Source organism: Uloborus diversus, chromosome 8 (assembly GCF_026930045.1).
Source record: "Uloborus diversus isolate 005 chromosome 8, Udiv.v.3.1, whole genome shotgun sequence".
Classification (NCBI taxonomy): domain Eukaryota; kingdom Metazoa; phylum Arthropoda; class Arachnida; order Araneae; family Uloboridae; genus Uloborus; species Uloborus diversus.
Genome location: NC_072738.1, coordinates 89,870,281 through 89,892,863, shown reverse-complemented (window position 1 = coordinate 89,892,863; position 22,583 = coordinate 89,870,281). Strand labels below are relative to the sequence as shown.

Genomic DNA, 22,583 nt, shown 5'->3' with positions numbered 1-22,583 from the left:
GAGGATGCTATGGCGTAGGTGGTGTCGACCGATTAGAGTACACATGCCATTTGTTAGTAGTCACAAAAAGGTGGCGGGATGAGCGTTGCAGAGGATTATATTCGTAACGAGATGGTTCTTTGAGAACTACTCGGCGAACATTTCACATAATGTTCGGCTAGAAAATCTATTCATGAGTCTAGAAAATCGCCCGTCAAGCTATGACGGGTGAAAATTGCTTCTACATTTGAACGAAGCTATTGCCTGTTTGGTGATAGTTTGATAGTTGAAATTGTAACCGTAACTCCAGTGGATTAAGCCTAAACTCCAGTGGATAGCGTTCATTGTTGACCACTTTTTCGTTTCTTCATTCCCCTGAAATGACAGTCTTACCAGTGAAACAGTTAAGTTACCGGATCGAGTTCAGCCTAGTCACAATTAAGCCTTCCCCGCCATTTTAAACATTACCAAACCATATTATCAAATTATCTTGCCGTGGCGCGAGTTTCATTGTTGATGACGCCAGGAACGTTACTCGATGATTGGCTATTATATATATGAGAATGAATATCATTGTACAAGATTTTTCTAACATCTCGAACTGACAATGACAGGTCAGTTCCATATTAAGTTGTTAAACCCCTTGGAACTTTTCGAATGGACAACTCTGAATTGTGCATTTCAGCATTATTACCTTCTGAGATTGGTCAAGCGGCTGTGTTTTCAGAAAGTTGTAACTCTGAAGGTTAAACCTCAAACGGGAATATTTTTTATAGTTAGAACTGGATTATGTCAGCGAAGTCGGAACCGATTGTAACACACTCGCAGAGTAGTTCTCATTTCAAAAAAAAAAAAAAAAAAAAACACCATTACGAATATACTCTTCGACAATGCTCACCGCGCAACAGATAAACAACATTTACTTTACTAGAGACAATGAAAAAATTTGGAGACTGCTAATTGGCTGTCCCGTAAAAACGCCATCCATTTCTTTATAACTTGTTCTGCATGCTCTAATTACTGTTTCATTTCGAATTATTATCTTATAGACGTTATCCAAAGGGAGGGAGGGGGTTAAAAACATTCAAACCTGAATTCTGAGGAACGGAATCTGTTCATATGGTAAAAACATGGCCTACGCATCTACGTCGACTAGCCAGTCAGGAGTCCCAAATCTATTACAAGGTCTCTAGCTGAGTAAAGTTTGTTCATATGCCACCGCACCACCCCATTTCAGCTAAAGCATATGGCACATATACTGCTTCGATTGATACCTCGTTTTGCCACCGTATATACGCACCACAGCTGATACAGTGCACTCATGTCGCAACTTGCATTTAAATGGCTTAAAAATAGAGCAGTTTTAAATAGAAAAAAAACTTAATTTCGTTACTTTTTTAGGAAATAGAATAACAAAAGAACATAAATTCTAAAAATTAAAAATAAGTTCCAGTATTTTTACTTTTTTTTCATGTAGGCAAAAATCGCTTCACTTGAAGAGTGAAGGATTTTCTAAGAAATTACATTTTGATTTGCTTTTATTTATTGAGAAAATTTGAACATCAATTTGTTCCTTGAGTAATTTTATTAAGGATCAGTTTAATCATTTTTACTCGAATTACGAAAATAATAACATCAGCTCATTTTATCAGCTGATTTATACACGTACACTGCAAGTATTATCCGAACAGTAAAAATATTAATAGGAAAACCCAAATTATCGCCAAGCAAATCGTACGAAACTAGACGAAAGATTACTATTCAAACTTCTGTTAAACAATATTTTAATGATTAGCTATACAATGTAAGAACAAGTAACACAATGCAATATGACTTACAATAAAACATGATATATATAACTTGAGTTGCCCCAGTTTTCTTTGTAGATGAACCTCTCGCTTGACTCCAACTAACCAAGATATCTCTTAGAAACATTAAACAATGAAATGATGCAATTAAAATAGATTTGAAATTCACGCGAAACTTGTTTTTAAGAACATGCCTATTTAGCAGGACTGTCAAAAATTGGTTTTCCTCTAAGATCTTGGGGTTTTAGTAGCGATCTTAGATTTTTGGGGTTTCGTTTGAAGTTCTTGGGTATATTGGTGAAAAAGATGCATTCTATAAATATTTTGATGATAAAAAATTATTTTCCCTAAAATATAACTTTTTTGGATAAGCAATCTAAAATGGAGGTTTCTTTCATGCACTTACTGTATTTAAATTGTGTATTAAAATTGCACTGATAAGGAAAATAAAACTCCCGCTCCCCTAACCCTGGATGCAATTTCTTCCTTTATTTCGTAAATCTTTCCTACCTATCTATCTTGTACTTTCTGTATCATTGTATCGTAATCATTGTTATTATTATTGTTGCTGTTGTTATTTTTTTTTACAGCTGATGATTTTTACACAATTTATTAAATAATTGTTACGAAGAAATAATCAACGGGTGATCAAATTTAGCATACTTATTATTACTTTTAAGATTAAAAATCCACCTACTACGACAATACGCAAAAAAAGTGAATACATTTTAAGAATTGTTTGTTCCATGATCTTGGTATTTCTTCCCTAGATCTTGGGAATTTTGTGTACTCGATCTTGGGTTTTGCGAAAAATCTCAACGGCAGCCCTGCTATTTAATATAGATGTTTCCATCTCAGTTTTAAGTTTTCACACAAAACACTTATTGTTATTTCTGAAAAAACGAGCTGATGTGTGCATCACATGACTTCCTTTTACAACAATTTACAAGTTATTTCCCCATTATTGGCACTTTTAATGTGATTCAATAGTTAACTCTCTAAATATCATCAACAATGGCCAAATTAAAACCAGATTTAAAAAAAAAAAAAAATCGCCAAAATTTGTTGCTAAGTTGGCGAAAAACTTGGCCACCAAAATCTTGGCGATATATTGCCAAGTGTTTGAATAACTTATAACACCACTTAAGTTTACATCGAGATTAACAATCCCCAAAAAGGGGCAAAAGACTCCTTTAGAAACACCCGAATGCAACCAAAAAGGGAGGTGCACAACTAGACCCCATTAGGAGTCTATGTACCAAATTTCAACTTTCTAGGACATACCGTTCTTGAGTTATGCGACATACATACGCATATCCGCACATACATACGTACGTACCAGGGTTGCCAGACGTCCCGGATTTCAAGGGACAGTCCCGTATTTTGGAAAATTGTTCCGCGTCCCGGGGAACTTCCATACGGGACGGCTGATGTCCCGTTTTCTTGCTGATAACACTATTTTACAGAACAAGGCATTATTTTAAGGGGGGAAAATAGTGGGCAATAAGAAAATCATATGGCAACAAACGCAAAAATTATTTTCTTTTTGATTTTATTTGTATTTTTGTTTTGGCAGCATATAATGAGGAATCGAATGGCTACATCTTCTTTGTTCATTGACTAATGTTGGAAATATATGTCTGCGCCTGCGTCGTCAATCGCAATGAAAACGATTTTTATAATTTGATGGGCAACATTTTGTGAAGTTTAATGCTTTGTTGCGATTGAATTTTTCAGATTTATCATGAATAAACGTGTTAAAAATGCCCCCCCCCCTTCACTCCTAGAAGCCAGTCCCGTATTTACTTTTCTTAATTCTGGCAACCCTGGTACGTACATACGGAAGTCACGAGAAAAGTCGTTGTAATTAACTCGGGGAATGTCAAAATGGATATTTCAGGTGTCTATACCTTCTTAGGTACTTATCCACGTGTGGTCGGGTTGAAAAAAAAAAAAAAAGTTAATTCGGGGGTGAGCAAAATGAAAATTAAGGCCGAATTTTGACTGAAAATTTTTTCGCGAATACAATACTTCTTTTTTTGTAAAAGGAAGTAAAAACTTGTATCTTAATCAGTAAATTAACTTCTTTCAGATTTGACATTAGCTAAATTTGCTAACTGATGGGATGTAAGGGGGGATAAGTTTCATGAGTAAGTATTTTTTCTTGAATGATATATGTAATTTTCCCAATTATGAATTGAGCCTTGCTTCTTAAAATGATATCAGAAACATTAACTCAGTTTAAGAGTTTCACAAAAACGTGAGTAAATAAAACAGTTTTCCTCCCCAAATTATATTTAAAAAAAAATCGATGACAATTAAGGATTTCAATGTTTCTTAAACACAAAATTAATGGATATGTGTATATTAATTTATTAATTTGCAAACACAAAGTATTCGTAAAATATATTACAAAATATAATGTTTATATAATATTTCAAAAGGATGATATAAATGGTTAACTATTTTAAAATATACATTTTTGCTGATAGTAAACGTTTTCCTACGATTGACATTGCCCCTTCTCTTGAATGAAAACTTACTTTTGTTACCCCTTCTTTAAATTGTATTTTGAAGTCCAGTAAGTTTAATAACATGCCATAATTACTAAAAGCAAAGCATTATTGATAGTTGAGTATAGTAATGCTAAGAGCAGGAATGTGAAATTATGCTTAACTACTTATGAGAGCCAATATATCATGATAGTTTACTCGCTCTTCAAAGTTGATCTGAATCATTAGACCACGATGCACTACTTGAAAAGCAGTGATTCACGGTTCATATTGATCAAATGATAGTTCTTGCACTGGTTACTTGAATGTTGAATGTCAGAATATAACAACAAGTGGTCTTGTTGACCACTTGTCTTTTACCCTTGAAGGGTCTTTTACCCTTCGCTGGACTTCAGAAAACATAATGTGACTATGCATTTTTGCATGTAATTTGTTGTTTTACCACATTAAATACATTGAATATACTATCCAGCCCTCTCACCAGGAATACTTTGAAATCAATGGACATTTAGTTAATAAATTATTTTTAATAAAAACTTCTCATTGATACAGAAAAGAACATAGAAGGTGAAAAGTTGAAAAATTACCCTTGTGTATGAAAAGTAAAAATATGGAACAACAGCGTACAATTGCACAAAAGTTTCAGATTACTGCACACACGTGTTTCGGGGCTACGATGAACCCCTTTTTCAATGCAAAATAAGTGAGCTTGAGGATGAAAAGACAGTTGAAAAAAGATTTTTCATCCACAAGCATTGAATTATTTTGCATTGAAAAAGGGATTCCTTATTTCTTGTACCCCCGAAACACGTGTATGTGGTAATCTGCAATTTTGTTGCAATTATAAGTTATTATTTCTTATAGAAGGCATAGTTAGATTCTAAAAACTTATATTGTTCTTATAAAATTTCGAATTAGCACGTATTTGTGACATCATTAGAAATGATGCATTAGAATAACATAGTATATTTTATTGAAATTCACAAGTTCCATGCGAGTAAATATGAACATTTTATTGAAATTAATATGTTCCATACCACTGAATTACATTTTTAAGGATAAATTACACTTAGAAGCTATTGGAGTCTTTACTGATGAAAGTCTTTGAAGATATTTGATAAAGATATTAGATGAAATATGAGTATGTATGTTGAACAATTTTTATCACAGCTCCAAGAAAAATCACACCATTTATTTTTCAATACAATTTAATGAATCTTAACCCATTAATGCCGGTTTCGAAAAAAACAATAAACTGTGATAATTTTATTAGTATTTATTTATTTTATGTCTAGTAAGTGCATTATATACAAATTTAATTTTTCCCGTTAAATTTTCTATTTTTATTTTTATGGTAGATTTTTCTACTAACCGGCGTTTGTATGGTGTGAGCACATTTTGTTTGCAAATTTTACATTTATTGTTTGATTGCAATAATTGCATTGATTACCACTTATAATTATTTATAATTGTAGAATATTACTTACACTTACATAAAAGAGTTTTCTAATTACAATTTCATTTATTTCAAAAGAAAAAAGAAATGTGTTCATTTTGCAAAATAAAATTTTATGAAATATGAATTTGAAAAAATCGATACTAAAAATGTAGTAAAATTTCGAATTGAATACATTTTTAACCGAATATTTATGCATCACAATCTTCTCGGAATGAATAGCGAATCTTCTTTTCAAAAAGTATGGAGCATTCGCCATTCTTTTACAGCACTTAGCAGAAATTGCCCCCCCCCCAAAAAAAGTGACCTCCACATTTTTTTTTTTTTTTTTTTTTTGGCAACAATTTCTAATACCGTATTCTTTTACGGATCAAAAAGGTCTATCCGACAGATGCACTTGCTATGTGTTTCAATAACTACGATATTGGAATAATAAAATTATTTTTCTCATAAGCATCTCATTTACTGCTTGATTCACACCATGTCCTGAATACTTTATTGCTTGTAATTGCTACTGCAGTACTGCCGTTCCATTTTACAGCATCATCTTTATTGCAGCATTACCACATGCTGTTCTTGGTTGATTGTGTGTGTGTTTCTTCATGTCATTTCTTGAACCCAATGGAACATACATTTGTATACTCTTTCAATGTATAAGTTGAAAGAATATCATTTAGCACAGGAATAAAAGTAAAAAATTGCCCATTATGGCATGCGTTTCCTCTGGTACTTAGGTTCTTATTATTTTTCCATACTATACCAATATACTATACAAATACTATACCAATACTAATATTTTATGCTATACCAATTCGTCTAGGTGACGCAATATGGTACCGAAAAAAATAAAAGTCCGTATTACGAGAATAACACCCACAGCTTATATTCAAATCAAATCGAATTTCCTCTTATCAGCTTTTTGCGTCCATGACGTCCATAATAAATTAACAACAATACTAAAATACTTAAAAAATCTTTTAAAAATATCACTTATTTGTACAAATTTTAGATTAAACACTTCATTTGCCCGAAGCAAGACAGTGACTACATATTCGCCGGTTGGTACAATTTTCAACCATTGAAAGTAAAAGAGAATTCATAACACGAAACAAAGATAAAAACAACGTTTTAAAAGTATATCTGAATCAAATACACTGTTACAATTATGGTACAATTTTTAAACCTTTTTGAAATTACTAAAATACATGCAAAACTTGAATTTTACTTTTTGACGGAAGACGAATGCTTTTGGAGTTATGATTTATTCAAATTTTAAGCCTACTGTTACGGCCGTTTTTAACAAAGATACAGTAACCATATTTTTTTCCCCTTTTGTGATTATTTACTATGTAAAATGTACAGCTATTGGGGAGATAGCATCATGTGAGGACGAATTATAATTTTTTCCCCGGTTGGTATATTTTTGTACCAACCGGCATGAATGGGTTAAGAATAATTGTAGTGAAAATATTAAATGTACGCCAAAAAGAAATATTTTTGTTGAAGGCAAAACGCAATATGTAATTTTTTATACTAACGATTTTACTCTAAAAAAGTAAGCTGTCAAAGAGGTTTTAATTTTTAATGTTTACAATATGCAATGAGTTGGATTCTTAGAGAACATCAAAGCAGGTTCAATGAGATGACTGAAAAATCAGGAATAGAACCTGAGTAATTTCATATGTCAACTGATAAGACTTATAACAGTTGATGAAGTAAGCATTTGCTTCTTCGAAAAAAGTTAATGGGTGGTTGAATGTTTGATAGTACAAGGCCAAATACCCTTTTTAATGTTTTGTCAAACATATTTTAAAGAAAAAAAGTATAATGCATTGATATTTAAAAACACAAAGTGCTAAGAACTTTCAAAAGTTTTGCGTTGAATTGTTTAAGCTTTGAACAAAGATTGATAAATAACTATTTAAAAAAATACGAACGGAAAATTTTAGAGATAACAAATTGCAAATAAATTTATTAGAATATAGAAAAGTACGAAAAAAAAATAAACATAGACAGAAAACGGAACCACTGAGCCATTGCTTTACAGTAATTGCAATTAAAGATTTTCACCGGTCTTTGTCATTGCACATCATCATGTCAGGCAATGAGTCTCTTGCGTAATGTTTTATTGGCCTTAGTTTACTCCTAAAACTTCACAATTCATTAATTCTCTTTGGATGGTAACAATTCATCTCATTGCAAATTGTTGAACATTTCGTCGCTAAGAAGACGAATGGGCGTATCTCACTTTTAAGCATTTTGCAGAAAACCGATTTAAAGATTTCCAGTTTACTGTATAGCTTGAGAACCGCCACCAGCTTGAGGGACTAACTTTTTTACAATTCATTGTAGAGATACGCCAATTAGTCATATTATAAAGTCGACTTTGGACATTTCTGTCGTGGTCATAACTCATTTTTCGATTTTTTTGAGATCCGCCCATTCCTTTTTTTAGTGACGATATTAACCCTGCTGAGCAGCATCAGAACACAATCTATCCTGTTTTTGACAGAAATAGAGTAAGTTGGATTACATCAAGTGTTGATATCTTTGTTCAAAGGAGATGCATATAGATTTTTTTTACTTACACATATAATTAACACCCTTTACATACAAATTCAACAGGAGATGATGCCTCCTTTTTTATTACATGTCATACATGATAGTTTAAGTACACTCTGTTTGTGCACCAAGCATACAACTTTGAATAAAAAGCACGTGTAGCATATTTACTTCAGAAGTACAACAGTTTCTTTCTGAAGCGCACTGGAAAACTTGACGAAAGGACAGTAGCAGTTCAGTTCTGGAAATAACTAAACATGCTAATGAAGTTTTTGGACAATAGAGCTTGGAAAAAAAGGCCTTGAAAATGCGCCGAGAAGGTGGAAACAATATTTTTGACTAGAATTTTTTCTATATTTCCAGCAGCAGTTGCGGCAAAATGCCATAAAATGAAAAATGCAAACAGACAACACAGCTTCATTACATGTATCAGCTTTCATGGTCACTGCACCAAGAAAGTTAGATGAAGATTTTGCAATTATGTATGCGGCAGTTGCTAATTTAAGTAAAAACAGAACAGTTGGAAGTTCCATTAATGAAATATACACAGAAAGGGGTCTTTCCACATGATTCAAATTGCCGAAGAAGATTCAGCTGAAAAGGAAAGTTCTGCTGAGATCTTAAATGTGAAAACATATTTTTTGAGATGCATATCAGTTTTAAACAGTCTGTGTCCATCTCGAAAAGTCCAAGTGCTACGTAAACATTCAGCATTTAGTTTATGAGGTGAAACATAAAAAGTCAAATGAATCTTATTGGAGATGTGCAAGAATTAATCACAGCTTTGAAGCTTTGAATACCATGAGTTATTTACAATCAGACATTTCTTTTTAAACGATAGCATTGTTACAGTGACTTATGTTATACATTGTTTTAACATAAGTCACTGATTTCTGCTTTATTGTTTATTTTATAATGTAACACATTATGAGCTTCCGGTTTTTGCAGTCTCATTGTCACCATGAAAGATGTTTTTTCCCTCATGTGCAAATATTGGTTGGGGGTTAAGCAGACGCAAAAAACAAAGTAAGAAATGTTTCAATTGTTTGTCCCTTAAGACCAGAATAATTTTTATAGACTTGAAATTCCAAAGAAGATTAAGACATGTACATGTTAATGAATTTTAAAAATTAGAGAGCGATAGAACCGCGTCAATATTAACAAAGTTTAGGAATAACATCGTTCAAAACATGAACAAATTCCAGTTTTCCATCAAGATTCAACCGTAGAAAATCATCAAGAACTTCAGTTTTGGTTAAAACCGTCTCAGATTTTAAAGTCCTATATCATAATTTAACAATTATAAATTTCGTTTAAAATATTCTTTTTAGATCAAAGTATATAATATTCAAATGAGAGTCAAAAATGACAGCACTTTAAAATAATTTTTGTTGTTGTTATTATTATTATTAAATTCTTGTATTATAGAATGAACGGAATGCTTATATTATTAGTGTTATTAAAATGTGTGTTCAAAGTATTATTCTAAAGATTTTTTTCTTTGAAAAGAATTCGATTTTTTTTCTTCTAAATTGAAAACTTCCTAATTTTGTCTTGAAATGTGCTTAAGACATTCTTTTTCAGATTGTGTAGCAAAAAATGAATACAAACGTATTTGCGTTACGTTTCTGAATACTTACGTATTCAGGTATTTTTATCAGCTATTACTTGCTACTGCTTAAAGTTTTTATTTCAGTTTATTCAGTTTTCCAAAAGAAGTTTTCATTTAATGAGTTGTATTTTCTTTCCTTTCTACTTCAGTATCTACCAATTTTCCTTATTAAGCATAAAATAGGATATAACAAAACAACAATAGGATATAACAAACATATTTTTCTAGATATAAATATAGAAAAACTTTTGTATGGTTTGATACTAAGATTCGTATGCTCAAATGAGTTATTAATTATTAATAAAAATATCTCTACCGAACACGATAAGATTTGAGCTAAAAATCAAGCTTTACGCTATTGAATAAACGCGTCTAAAATTATCAATAACTAGTTTCGATTTCAGATTAAATCATTTATTTTTAGTTTTGTACCTACACAGTTACATTTTCAAACTTTTTATTCTTCTTTTTGCACGTTTCTTTTACATTTTTTTTTCTTTGTCCATTCACATTTTATTTTCAAGGTGTTCCTACAGCTTTTTGGATTGATCAGCTATATTAATTATGAACCCCTCATCTCTATTCCGAAATGAATTGTAGAATTTTCCTTTTATTTCATTACTGTGCTGCGTATGAAGACAGATTTGAGTAAATTTAGATCCTTTACTGTTTTACCTAAGTTTGATGATAAGATGCAAATCAAAACCGTCGATTCCTGTAACTCCACGAATATCATATCAAACATGCGTAGTGACATTCAGCATACGCCTGGGGCGGAGAGAGTTGCAACTATGACGATTAAACACCCATTCGGGGGGGGGGGGGGTCTAAAGCTAATGCTTTTATAGAAACTGCAGACATGATCACAGCTCGGTTGTACGGTCTTGGCTCTTCTGGTGTCTTTTTAGTCTCGTCTCCATGACGACGTATGGACAGAGAGATAAGATCAGCATGCCGGCCATTAGGTATACTTTGACATCTGTGACAAACACGGGGCTAATCCCGAAAGCAAAGGCTAATCCGACGCACTGGGCCAGGTGATAGACCGCAAAGGGGGCTTGCCAGTCGTAGGCGAATGCAGAAGCCAGATGAGCTGAAAAGAAAAGGAAAATGGGGATGATTAATTTAGGTTGAAATTTGTAAAATACAGGGTATCCGAAAAGTCCTTGACATATTTACAAAAATCATAGAAAATCAGTAAATTGTCGTATGAATATGCAGTTTGCGCCATAATACTTTACAAGTTCAAGAGTTTTTTTTTATGACATCATAAAAAAGTGTAATAATGAATATTTAGTTATAAATATTTAATAATAAATACTACTGCCGTTTAGATATCTTTCATATTTCTTTATTTTTGCTCTTTATACATTGCTATAGTATAGCAACTTTCAACAACCTCAAAAATAGCAATATAAACCTTTATTTGTGTAAATTACAAAGTACGAAACGTATTTCGTTGCCTTACCCGGAGAGTATAGCATTAGATCTTTTATTACTACAATTTATTTATTTATTTTTTTTTAGATGTCATAGGAAAAAAAAAAAACTCTTGAACTTGTAAAGTATTAAGGGCCAAACTGCATATTCATGCGACAATTTATTGCTTTCCTATGATTTTTTTTTAAATGTGTCAAGGACTTATAGGACATCCTGTATATACTTCCTTATACATCCCTTTCCTGCACAAAAGTTCAAACGTACTGTCAGGACATGCTAACGCAGAAAGTTGGCTAGAGGCAAACTAAGACGATTCTATCTGATTAAGTCTAGGAGCAGAGAAGGTAAAATCCCAACAAAACATAAATGTGAAAAAGAAGCCAAGTTCGGTCGAAATGCTATTATAATGAAGTTTTTTGACTTTTTAGATTTTTCCCTTTATATGTAGATGAAAATCTATCTTTATGCCAAATTTCAAGTATGTGAGACGCTTGGAAATTCGTAAACATTTTGATGAGTGAGTGAGTGAGTGAGTCAATATAAAAAATGACGCTTTTCAGATCTTAATAATTTCATAACTATAAGAGGTGCATTCATGAAATTTAGGATTATAGGTTTGCTATGCAGCTCTATTAGACGTACAAAATTTCAAGCACGTATATTTAATAGTTTTTGAGAAATGAGGAGCTCAAAAGTAGCTTGAAATGTTTCGTGTAAGATACACACTGGCAGATGTGTCGCCTGATTTCCGAACTTGGCTGACACACTGCCGTGAGTCTAAATAGCTACCGGATTTTGAAGCACGCGTTTCGTTCATTTCGCCGTACGTGTGCTTCAAATTTGGCAAACTGCCATTCCTGCAAATTAACAGATGCTTTTGTTTTCGTCAATAAACCCCATGCTCTCTTTTCTAGCTCAGTGGTCGAGCAGTATGTGCTAACTCTATGTTAATTGTAACCACAATAAACGTTTATGAAGTTTTTTTTTGCCAAATTGTGGCGATAATATTTTAATCTGGCAACATTACAATGACTCACATCTGTAAAGCAACCCTATTACTTCTAGCCATCTTGGAAAAACATGTGTTAGTGACCGCACTTCTGAGTTATTGTTAATACGAACGTTGGCGATATTTAATAAGAGACGGGACTAAACTCAGCCAAATATCGACTATTTGCCGATATTGGTAAATACGAGTAAGAGCTACATTGTGCTGGTGTTACCTCCTAGATGATTATTATACCATACATACCATACTAGAAAATCGTACGTCAAGGGATGAAGGGTGAAAATTACTTCTACATTTGAACGAAACTGGGATATTTCGATAATTGGGAGTCTGGCGATCTTTCTTCGTTGGCGTCAATTTTTGGCTCCAGCGCCTGCGCGAGACGTATTTTTCGTTGCAAAGCTAAACAAAGAGAACGGAATCATCTATTTACATAGGGTTACTATAAATCAGCAGGGTTACCAAAATTAAATTAATAACGCCAAAAATGATACCACCGCGCCAGATTCCCAATTATCGAAATATCCCCAACGAAACAATTGCCTGTTTGGCGATATTTTGATAGTAGACATTTTAACCCTAACTCCAGGGGATTAACCTTAAACTCCTGTAGGTAGCTTTCATTGTTGGCTATTTTTACGTTTCTTCATTCCCCTGAAATAACACAGTCTTACCAGTAAAACAGTTAAGATACCGGATCGAGTTCAGCCTTGTCAAAATAAAGGATTTCAAATATTATCAAATTATCATGTTATGAAACGAGTTTCATTGTAGATTACGTCAGAGCGTGAATTCGCCATTATATACAGTGGCTCCCAAAAGTCTTCGTACACCTACGACTTTCAACGAAATAGGCCCCAAATCATTGGTTAGAATTCATATTTCAGAACAGGTATTTCATTTTAAGATCTATGATCAATTTTTAACAAAACTGCATGAAAAGTTTTTAAAAAATATTAAAACTTAATTTTTTAAAAATCAAAAACCGAAAAGTGCCGGAAATTTTATCTCACAAAAGTCTTCGTACACTTTATAAAATGTCTATATATTATTGACTAATCTAACTTTTGATTAAGTTATTATTTAGTAGAATATCATACAGTATTCGTAACACCTTTTAAACATCTGGGAATAGATTTCATTCTTTTTCTTTCTTTTTTTAGCGTAATTTCTGGGTAAGTGTTATATCACACTTCGAGTATTACTATTTCTAGCTCTATTTTCGTTTTAAAGCCCTATTTTCGTAATCTAGCCTCCAGATATCTCTAAATACGTTACATCAAGTTACAATCTGGAGATTGAAGGGGTATTTTCTAAATTTTAGGACGATTTTCGAGGCACTAGACGCAAATGTTGAAAACCGTGTGCTTCTTATCGTTATCTTGATAAAAAACAAAGTTGTTTCCAATAACCAAATTTTTGGCTAAGAGTTCAAAATTGGTTTTTAAAATATTTAAAGGAACAGCATGATACATTATTTCATCAAAAAATTACGAACTACCGAGTCCTGATGCTGATATGCACCCTCACACTAAAACACCTTTACCGTCCTGATTAACTGATCCAACTAAGTTCTTAAGATTAAGTTCCTAATTTTTTCTTCTACTTACATTTACACAACAATTTAACCAAAAATGTTAAATTAATTTTTATCTGGAAGTAAGACTTGATTCTAGACTGTTTTTAGCTTATTTATCATTGATTTTGGGACGAAAATCGTGTAAGCTTTCTGTTTTTCGCACGACCAAGAAAATTTCTGCGGGAAGAGGTCCCATTTAATCCAGCTAATCAAAGAACTTGGCGAACAATTTTAGGTGAAAATTAAATGTAAAATGTTTCATTTAACTCTGCAGAAACTTTTACATTACTGAAATGTGTATTTTTCATAAATTTTTTAACTTTAAATCTACGATCACGTTTTGTCAACTTTGCCGGTTGAACTTTTCTTACCTTGTTTTCGGTCTGATTTCTTTCTTTAAAGCATTTTATCAAGCACTTTATTATACAAACAAATAAATTAACTAATTTAGGGACATTTGAAACCAATTTACCACTATTGTGGGAAAAAAAATTCAAATTTTGAATCGCGTTTGCGATTTTTTACGGATACCAGCCATTTTACAGTAATAAGCAATATATTATGGAATAAATAAACCAAATATTAAAGCCAAATGACTTACAAGGGTCAACACAATGCAAAAATATTAATAAAACGGCATATGATAATTTTAATCATGAATTTATTCGAAAATATTTAAGTGTACGATGACTTTTGTGGCGTGTTATTTCTCTGTCTCTTCGTTTTCTGACCCATTTCAAAAAGAAGATCCGTCAATATTTTGTAAAAAACCAATGGGTTATATTTAGAATGACATAGGAATGATGTGAAAAAATGTTGGACTTTATATTCGAATTCAGTTTTGAGTTATTTTGGTTTTACTAAAAAATTTCAAAGTGTACGAACACTTTTGGGAGCCACTGTATATGAGGATTCCCACGCGTTTACAAGCTTAAATTCAGGGTATGTATAACATATAAACGCTCTTTCTTTTGTGATAGTTTTGCCAAGTTTCTAAGCTCATTAGATGAAACCTTGTTTTATTTACTGGATACGCTTTTTGGTTACCTTTTAACTTAGTAATTTACGGTATTTTTCTCTTCATCAAGTAAGCATGTAGACACGTCGCTAACCGCTATTACAAATTATTGCAGTATATAAAACGGAAATGTATTATATAAAGATTTTCGTTTTTTTATTGGTTGGGAAAGTTACCACGTTGGAGTGTTCAAAAAACTTTGCACGTTCCACTAAAAAGAAAGAAATCTATCAAATAATTAAAATTCGCTAAGTAAATTAAACGTCAAAAGTTCCATTATTTGCCAATAATTTCGCCAAGAAACCACGTAATTGTAACTCATTCCATTGGTTAATATGTTAATAACTTTTCATTCATAAAACTTATTTTCATGATTGGAGTTTCGTCCGACTGGGTGGTCATAAAAGTTATCACCAAACGAAAATCACCGCATTATTAAAGGAGAAATCATCAAAACGTGGGACAATAGATTTTACATCTTAGTGGAACTTTTCTAGTTTTTTTTTTTTTTTCAATGGCGGATAATTTTATACTTTTTAAGATTAAAATTGCGACGTGACGTACACATAACGGAAAAGTATCGAATTTTTAGTTAGTTGAAGACTTTTTTTTTTGAGCAATCACGATTGCTTATTGCTTTCATTTGACTGTTTTGATGTCCTATGATTTTATTTCCCCCCGCCATCCTCTGCAGCATCACCGTCGACCGGCTTCTCACGATGCTGCTCCTACAGCGAAAACAGTCTCCTGGTTGCATTCATATCCAACATACACACAGGCACTCACCAACACACATATACATACACACCAACACATATGCACACATATACACCTACACACACGCATACACATACCCACACACTCATGCCGGTACACACAGACACAAACACGCCTAATACACACACACACACACACTCGTGATTACGAAAAACATAATTTGAATTCCAAATGTCAAAATTGAAATTAATTTTTATTTTTTTTTTTAATTTGGCAGATTATTGTACATTTTAATGGCTTAATTTAATTATTTGGAGGATTTTTTTTCACTTTAATTCAAATTTCAATGCTGTTAGTTCCACGTTGCGTTAATTTTGCGCGCAGTTTTCTTAATATCTTTCTTGTTTAACTAAGACTTTCTTAATATCTTTCTTGTTTTTAATTAATCAAGTATGGGTTGACTCATTTAATTTGTTTAAGTGCATAACGTCTTACATCTTCAGTTGGCTATTGGGAGATTAACACCAGATTCATTATATGAATCAAAGTTGTGTTTACCCAGCAATGAAATTAATTTATAGAATGTTTAATACTAAAGTTTAATTTAGATTTCGCGATTCTAAGACAGTAGGGTATGGTTCGATAACTAAAACTTTAGCATGAACATTCCATTTTTGGGGGGAGCAGAAACCATTTCTAGGCGATCCTTCTCCATCAGAAAGACTCGTCTTTGCTGACAAAAATTTGGCAACAAATTTTAAAAACCTGCCACTAGTCTCAGCTTTCAAAATATTCCCAAACTCAAAAAATCGCCAAAATCAGACATATTCCTTGTTAAGATTTAAAATCGTTTTATTTTAGATCATAGTTCAAAATAAAATTATTGATCTAGCACTTCTTTGAAGATCAATAATCTTCGTTTTAAGGGTACTGGACTTTTTTTTAGTCAGAAATGGTTTTTAAATTTTATCAGATTTTATAAAAATTGTAAAGGTTTTCCAAAGAAAATACATTGAAGTTCATTACCAGTTCATATTGTAGTTGAATTTATCTTATGTACTTGACTTGCTGCTGAAATCTGGATGAAATATTTCTTTTTAGATCTGAAGCAAATTTTGATGGCGCAAGAACATTATGAAGGAAAAATGGATCATTCTTCCTCAACAGGAGCGGTCCTCCTTCTGCGACGCCTGGATCGTCGGCTGCCGGAAGACCCTTTCCTCCGACCACTGGATCTTCTGGATCGTCTGCGACCCCCAGATCGCCTACGGCCTCCAGACCGTCTTCTACGAGATGTTCTGGGAGAAGATTTGCGCTTCCTTCTGGCTCTTTCTCCTATTTTGTACCGACCTCCCTCTCGAGTCAGAAGTCCGCGTTCCATTGCATTTTTCATGAACATCTTCAACTCTGGGCTTAAGGCATTCATATCCAGGTTCTTGTTGGTGCGAAGGTACTTCTTAATCTCAGGAAGAGTTGTTCCATTTCCACCTTGCAATTTTCGGACGGCATTCATCACAAACCGCCCGATTGTTTTCGGGGAATTTGCCAGTTTTTCCACCTTAGGTGTGGAACGCATTTTCTTTTCCATCTTGGTAGTTTTTTCATAATCCATCATGGAGGTTTTAGAACGGCTATTGGAAATTTTGATACAGATTCAAACAAACTTTGTTACAAAATGGTGATGAGAAATTGTGTTGAAGAAATAATTAGTTTAAACGAAAAATTTGAACGAGGAGACGAGCGTTACGGAAAGGCTTTCTTCTTCGTTGTATATTTTCAAGGCTTGACTCTCTCTTCGTGCGTCCAACAATTATGTTTTGCCAACAATTTAGTCAACTCCGGATACATTTCGTAATTGATAGTTCTTTTATTTCTTTTTCTTGAAACTTTTCAAAGCAAATCAATGTCAGTTTTAAAATGTATCGTGTTAGTCGTGAATTGACTGCCCATTTTACCTAACAAGTTCAAATTAGTGCGTTTAATGCAAACTTTAATTCAAATAGTTTAAGGCACCAAACTTCTTTACTGCTACCACGTTTCATAAACATAAACCACGTCACGGTTTGCTTTCTAAATAAATTAGTTCAACTTGAATTTTGGTTGAGTGTGGAAATGCAGCACGTCTAAGACAACATCGAACTTATTTTGACTTTTCAGTTTTTTTGGAGAAACAGAGTGGAAATTACTTTCTTAAATCTTCGCAGTCATTTTCCAGTAACTGGAAAGAAATCTCTATATTTAAAAAAAAGTAACGTCAAAGAAATTGCGAAAGGATGTTTGTGTCGGCACTGCTCCCAGAAGAACCTGTAGCAACTACAGCCTTGAAATTTTGTAAAAAAATACTTTGAGCCCCTCTGGTTTGCACTTGGGTTTTTTTTTTTTTTTGAACTTCAAATTAGTTTTTTAGTAACTAATTTTTTAAGCTAAAATTTAACGTAAATGACCAATTAAAGGGAGGAACAATTTCTCACACGCTTCAACATTCCATATCGTTCGAAAGAGATTTATTTTTCTGCATCATATAAAAAGCTTGTTCTAATGTTCTTAATTAATTAGAACAGCAGATATAAGGGTTTCTATTTTAGCAAAAAGACTTAGGCTCAACCAGTGGCGTAGCTACAGTGTTTGCCGCCCGGGGCGGTTCCTCAATTTGCCGCCCTTTGTGAAATAGCTTATGCATAAAACTGTCGAAGGTAATTAAATTAAAACTAGAAATTTAAGAAGAAAAAATAAGACTTAGTTATTCTCTACATTTTTCAAAAGAAAAAAAAATTAAGGGGGAGAAGGGCCCACACTTGGAGAAAACTGCAAAATTTAAGTCAAAAACTGCAATTTAAATAAAGTTATTAGAAAGAGCGCTTTGGGTTTGCTGCCAATTATTTTCAGAATTAGTCTAAGAGAATTAGTAGGCTTTCAAGAAACGTTCTTAAAATCCTGTTTTAGCTTTTCTTTGTAACAAAAATTGGAAAAGTTCAATGTTTTCGTCTTCCTGAAGTTAACCACTACAACCGTCTAAGTAACAGATTTTTTAAAAAATACTATGCACTTTTCATAATGCACTCAAAAGAGACAAAATAAAGGTTCTGGGTTACAATGGAATATTTAAGTATTCCTTTAAGTTTTCAATTCTTCCAATAAAATGACACCACAAACGAAGAAAAGTGTGGCTCAAGTCAGGTAAAGAATTTCTTATTATTATCCAGCTTTCATTCATAAATTTGAGTGTTTAAACACGCATATTTTTCTGGGAAAGTTTGGTTTGAAATGACTTGAGTCGCACTTTTCTTCGTTTGTGGTGTCACTTTCTTGGAATTATTGAAAACTACAGGAATACTTAAAGTGTCCATTATGCCCCAGAAAAGTTATTTTGTCCTTTTGAGTGCTTTAAGAAGAAATTTTCTTTTTGCTTGCAGTAACAGATTAAAACCATAACTTCCTTATTTGGAAAATACATTTATTTTTTCCATATCAAAAGGGTAAATTTGCCGCCCCTAGAAAAGTGCTGCCCGGGGTGGACCGCCCCCTCCGCCCCCCCCCCTAGCTACGCCACTGGGCTCAATTCAATTCAAGTTTGGAGCTGAAGGGCAAAATATATTACAAGAGACCACGAATTTGAAAGCGAATACTCAGCAGGAGCCGCTTAGCACCTGTAGCTGTGCAAGTTAGTGCAAGTCATCTGGGTTATGCCTATTTCCATCAAGTTCTTTTTGTCTTCGCGTAGGAGCAGAATTGCGTTCTAAACATGAGCTCTTTACTTAAGTTCTATTTTCTACGGGAGGGAGAGGCGAATTTTCATTTTGTTCGAAATGGAACTCGTAACGCGTTTCTGAATCTGATTCTTTCTGATAGATGATTCAAATCTTTGCGAATCAAATAAGATTTCGAAGCAACCTTCGGGGATTGGTGAGCGTCAGCGAGTAGGGGGCGAAACCCCTAGTTTGTTAAAAATTACTTCGTTTCCGAAATCAACGAATTTATGAATATCACAAGAAAAAAAATCTGTCGAATGAACGGAAATACTGGAATTGAATTTGACAAATTGATTTAGAAGACGAACCATTTAATGTGATCAGTAAAATTTACACAGATAGCAGGCTCATTTTTACGCACTTAATTTTATCTTAGATTCTCTGTATTTTGAATGGGCAGAAGTAGGACTGGAATATGGATGGGTAGGGTATGGGAGGAATATGGGTAGGAAACGTGACTGGATGAACCCAGTCACGTTTCATAAGCCTGGTACAGCCTGAATGCACATTTTGATCCTAAACGTCAAGTTTAGCCTTAGACAAGGGTGGTAGTTAATGGCTATGTGCATTAGAAATTTTCGGCAATTGCACACAATTTATAAGGTTATCACAACTTTTACTATGTTTATGACAAGTTGTTGCATAAAGAGCTTCGGGGGAAAAAGCATTAAAAACGTGTTTTAAAATTTTGTTAAAAATTTTTGTTTGAAAGTAGACATATATAAATGCTTCTAACTTCCAATTAAATAAAATTTATAAATTGTAGTAAAACAACTTTTAATCAAGTCTTCACATGTTTCAAAATCGCGAAAAAAAAACTTGTTGAGTTTTCCTAAAAAACAGCTGAGTTGAAGTAATCTAGTTGCAGTATTCACCCAACTGTTTAAAATTGGGACAATTGCTTTCGAATCTACACTTTTAGATAATTGCTTATAAACAAATGAACCAGAGCATTTTTTAAAACAAAAATAAAACATTAATACCCTCGAACAAGGCAGATTTTGAAGCATTCTCGAATGAAGTTGTTTGTTTTAATACGAAAAGTAGTTTTTGTCTTAAAGAAGGAGGTAATAAAAGGAGTTGCAATTGAATAAAAGGAATGTATAAAGCCATGAAAGATTTTAAACCAGGAAATGAAAATTAACTATGTAGCAACTTAGACACGGTTGCAGAGTTAGAGATACAAATAACTGAAACATCAAAAATTAACCGCGAATTCTAATTAAGGTTTCGTTTCCAAATGTTAATAAAAAATATATGAAAATAAAAAGGAACTTTTAAATTGCCTCACGAACAATTGCTTGATAATTCCACTAACAAAGAAATACACTTAGCTTCGTAAAACGTTTGAAGCATATGAAATTTAATCTTAGTCTTTTATTTTGTTTGAGCGAAATTCAAGAGAAGAACACAAAGCATTTTTCTTACCTCAATAAGGGCTTAATGTGTTTTAATTTCGCGTAGAATGGAAGTAGGAATTAGAACTAGCAAAAGGTTTTGAAGCCTTTTAATCTTTTAAAATTCTTTTGTTGTGTTTAAAATTTAAAGAAAGAAAAACCAGAGACGAGTTCAGAATTTGGAAATCCTTTTTTTTTCGAATGAAATAAAAATGTTAAGAATTGTAATGAATGCAGGGAAGTTTCGAGGCTTAATTTGGAAGCAATTTCTAAAGTGGTCTTAGAATATTTAAATAGTTTTAAATCCCGAAAGAAGGGGAAAAAATGGAGGTCTCAAAATTGCTGCTTCCGTATGTATGACAGTAATTGCGATTATATTCATTCAATAATTCCCAAAAAATTTTAAATAAGTTTTATTTCTAAAACTAAAGCACGAATAGTTGCAAAATTTTAACTATGAAAAATATTAAAAAGTGCAAATATTGCTTCAAAAGTCATTTTGTCACCAAAATGTGTATCATAACATTTTTTTTTTACATTCTAAAAAATTAATAAACAACTACGGACTATATTAATGGAAGTTTAATTGGAATAAATTCAACATGAGTTCTTATATTAATTAATATATCATAAAAATAATACTGATAACATTAGTATTGCACATTCAAGCATAATTATATTGAAAAAAAAAGGGAAATTTAAGACATGACACACACTTTTTTTTTCGACTACTTCGAGAACTAAGAAATTCTGTTTTATTGCCAGAACTAACGGCGGAATTTTCATAATTTTTCCTTGTTGCTGATTCATTAATGTAACAATATGGCGCCATATATGTATTTAAGGGGCTCCAGGACACACAAATCGTCAAATTTTGCAGTTTTTTAAAATCATTTAGAAAACTTCTCCGTTTTTTTACGCTTAAAAGGACGTTTGAATATTGTTTCTATCTTAATTAGAACGAAAGATACAACTATTTTTGTTGCATGTATTGAACTAATTTTATATTTAACTTTAAAACTTTAAACGCGTTTATCTCCATGATGCAATTTTTCCTGATTTTTTGCATTCAAACTCATAAGTCAGAAACTGATAAAGATAAAGTAATGAAATGTGGAGCATATCTTTTTCAAACAGTTTATTTTAATTTCATTTGGCAAATTTGAAAAAAAAAAAAAAAACATTTTTGCAAAAGATTTGATTTTTTTTTTAAAAGTATCTCTGAATTTTTCGAAATTTTTCTACAAACATTTTCTATTTTTAATGAATTAATATTTTTTAAATCACCGAATAGAAATTAAAGCTTAGATATTTGACAAATGAATATAATTTTTTGACAAAAATTTGAAAATTGACCAAAAATATTTCAAGTTTTAGCGATTTAAATCAGCCTTATTTTTTTAAAAACAAATGAAATTTGAATCAAATAACGTTTTTTAAAAAATATTTATGTATGATTTTGCTTATTAAACAAAAGGTGAATGAGTGCAAAAGATTTCAGAACTCCAAACTGTTTAATAATTTTTTTTTTCAAAATGCGTCTCGGACCCCCTTAATGCTGCAAAAAATAAATTTTATAAGTATAACTTGTAGCGAGAATGTCTTCTTTATGTTCACAATATTTCCTTCCAAGTACTCCGCTGACACTAAGATTTTTGTTTTAAATTAATTTTTTAAAGTGTGGTACCCGCACGGCTTTGTCCGTAGTAGAAAATTAAAAGGTCATTTGGTTCTCCTGTACATT

The 22,583-nt window shown here is 32.4% G+C and overlaps 1 protein-coding gene across 1 annotated transcript in view; it reads right to left on the bottom strand.

Moving 5' to 3' along the window:
- Positions 1-10,756: 10,756 nt before the first annotated feature.
- LOC129227612 (protein unc-93 homolog A-like) overlaps positions 10,757-22,583 on the bottom strand; it is a 46,413-nt gene continuing 34,586 nt past the window's right edge. Inside the window, exon 3 of the mRNA XM_054862200.1 lies at positions 10,757-11,023. Coding sequence (XP_054718175.1) covers positions 10,794-11,023 — 230 coding nt within the window. The 3' untranslated portion in view covers positions 10,757-10,793. The remainder of the gene's footprint in view (positions 11,024-22,583) is intronic.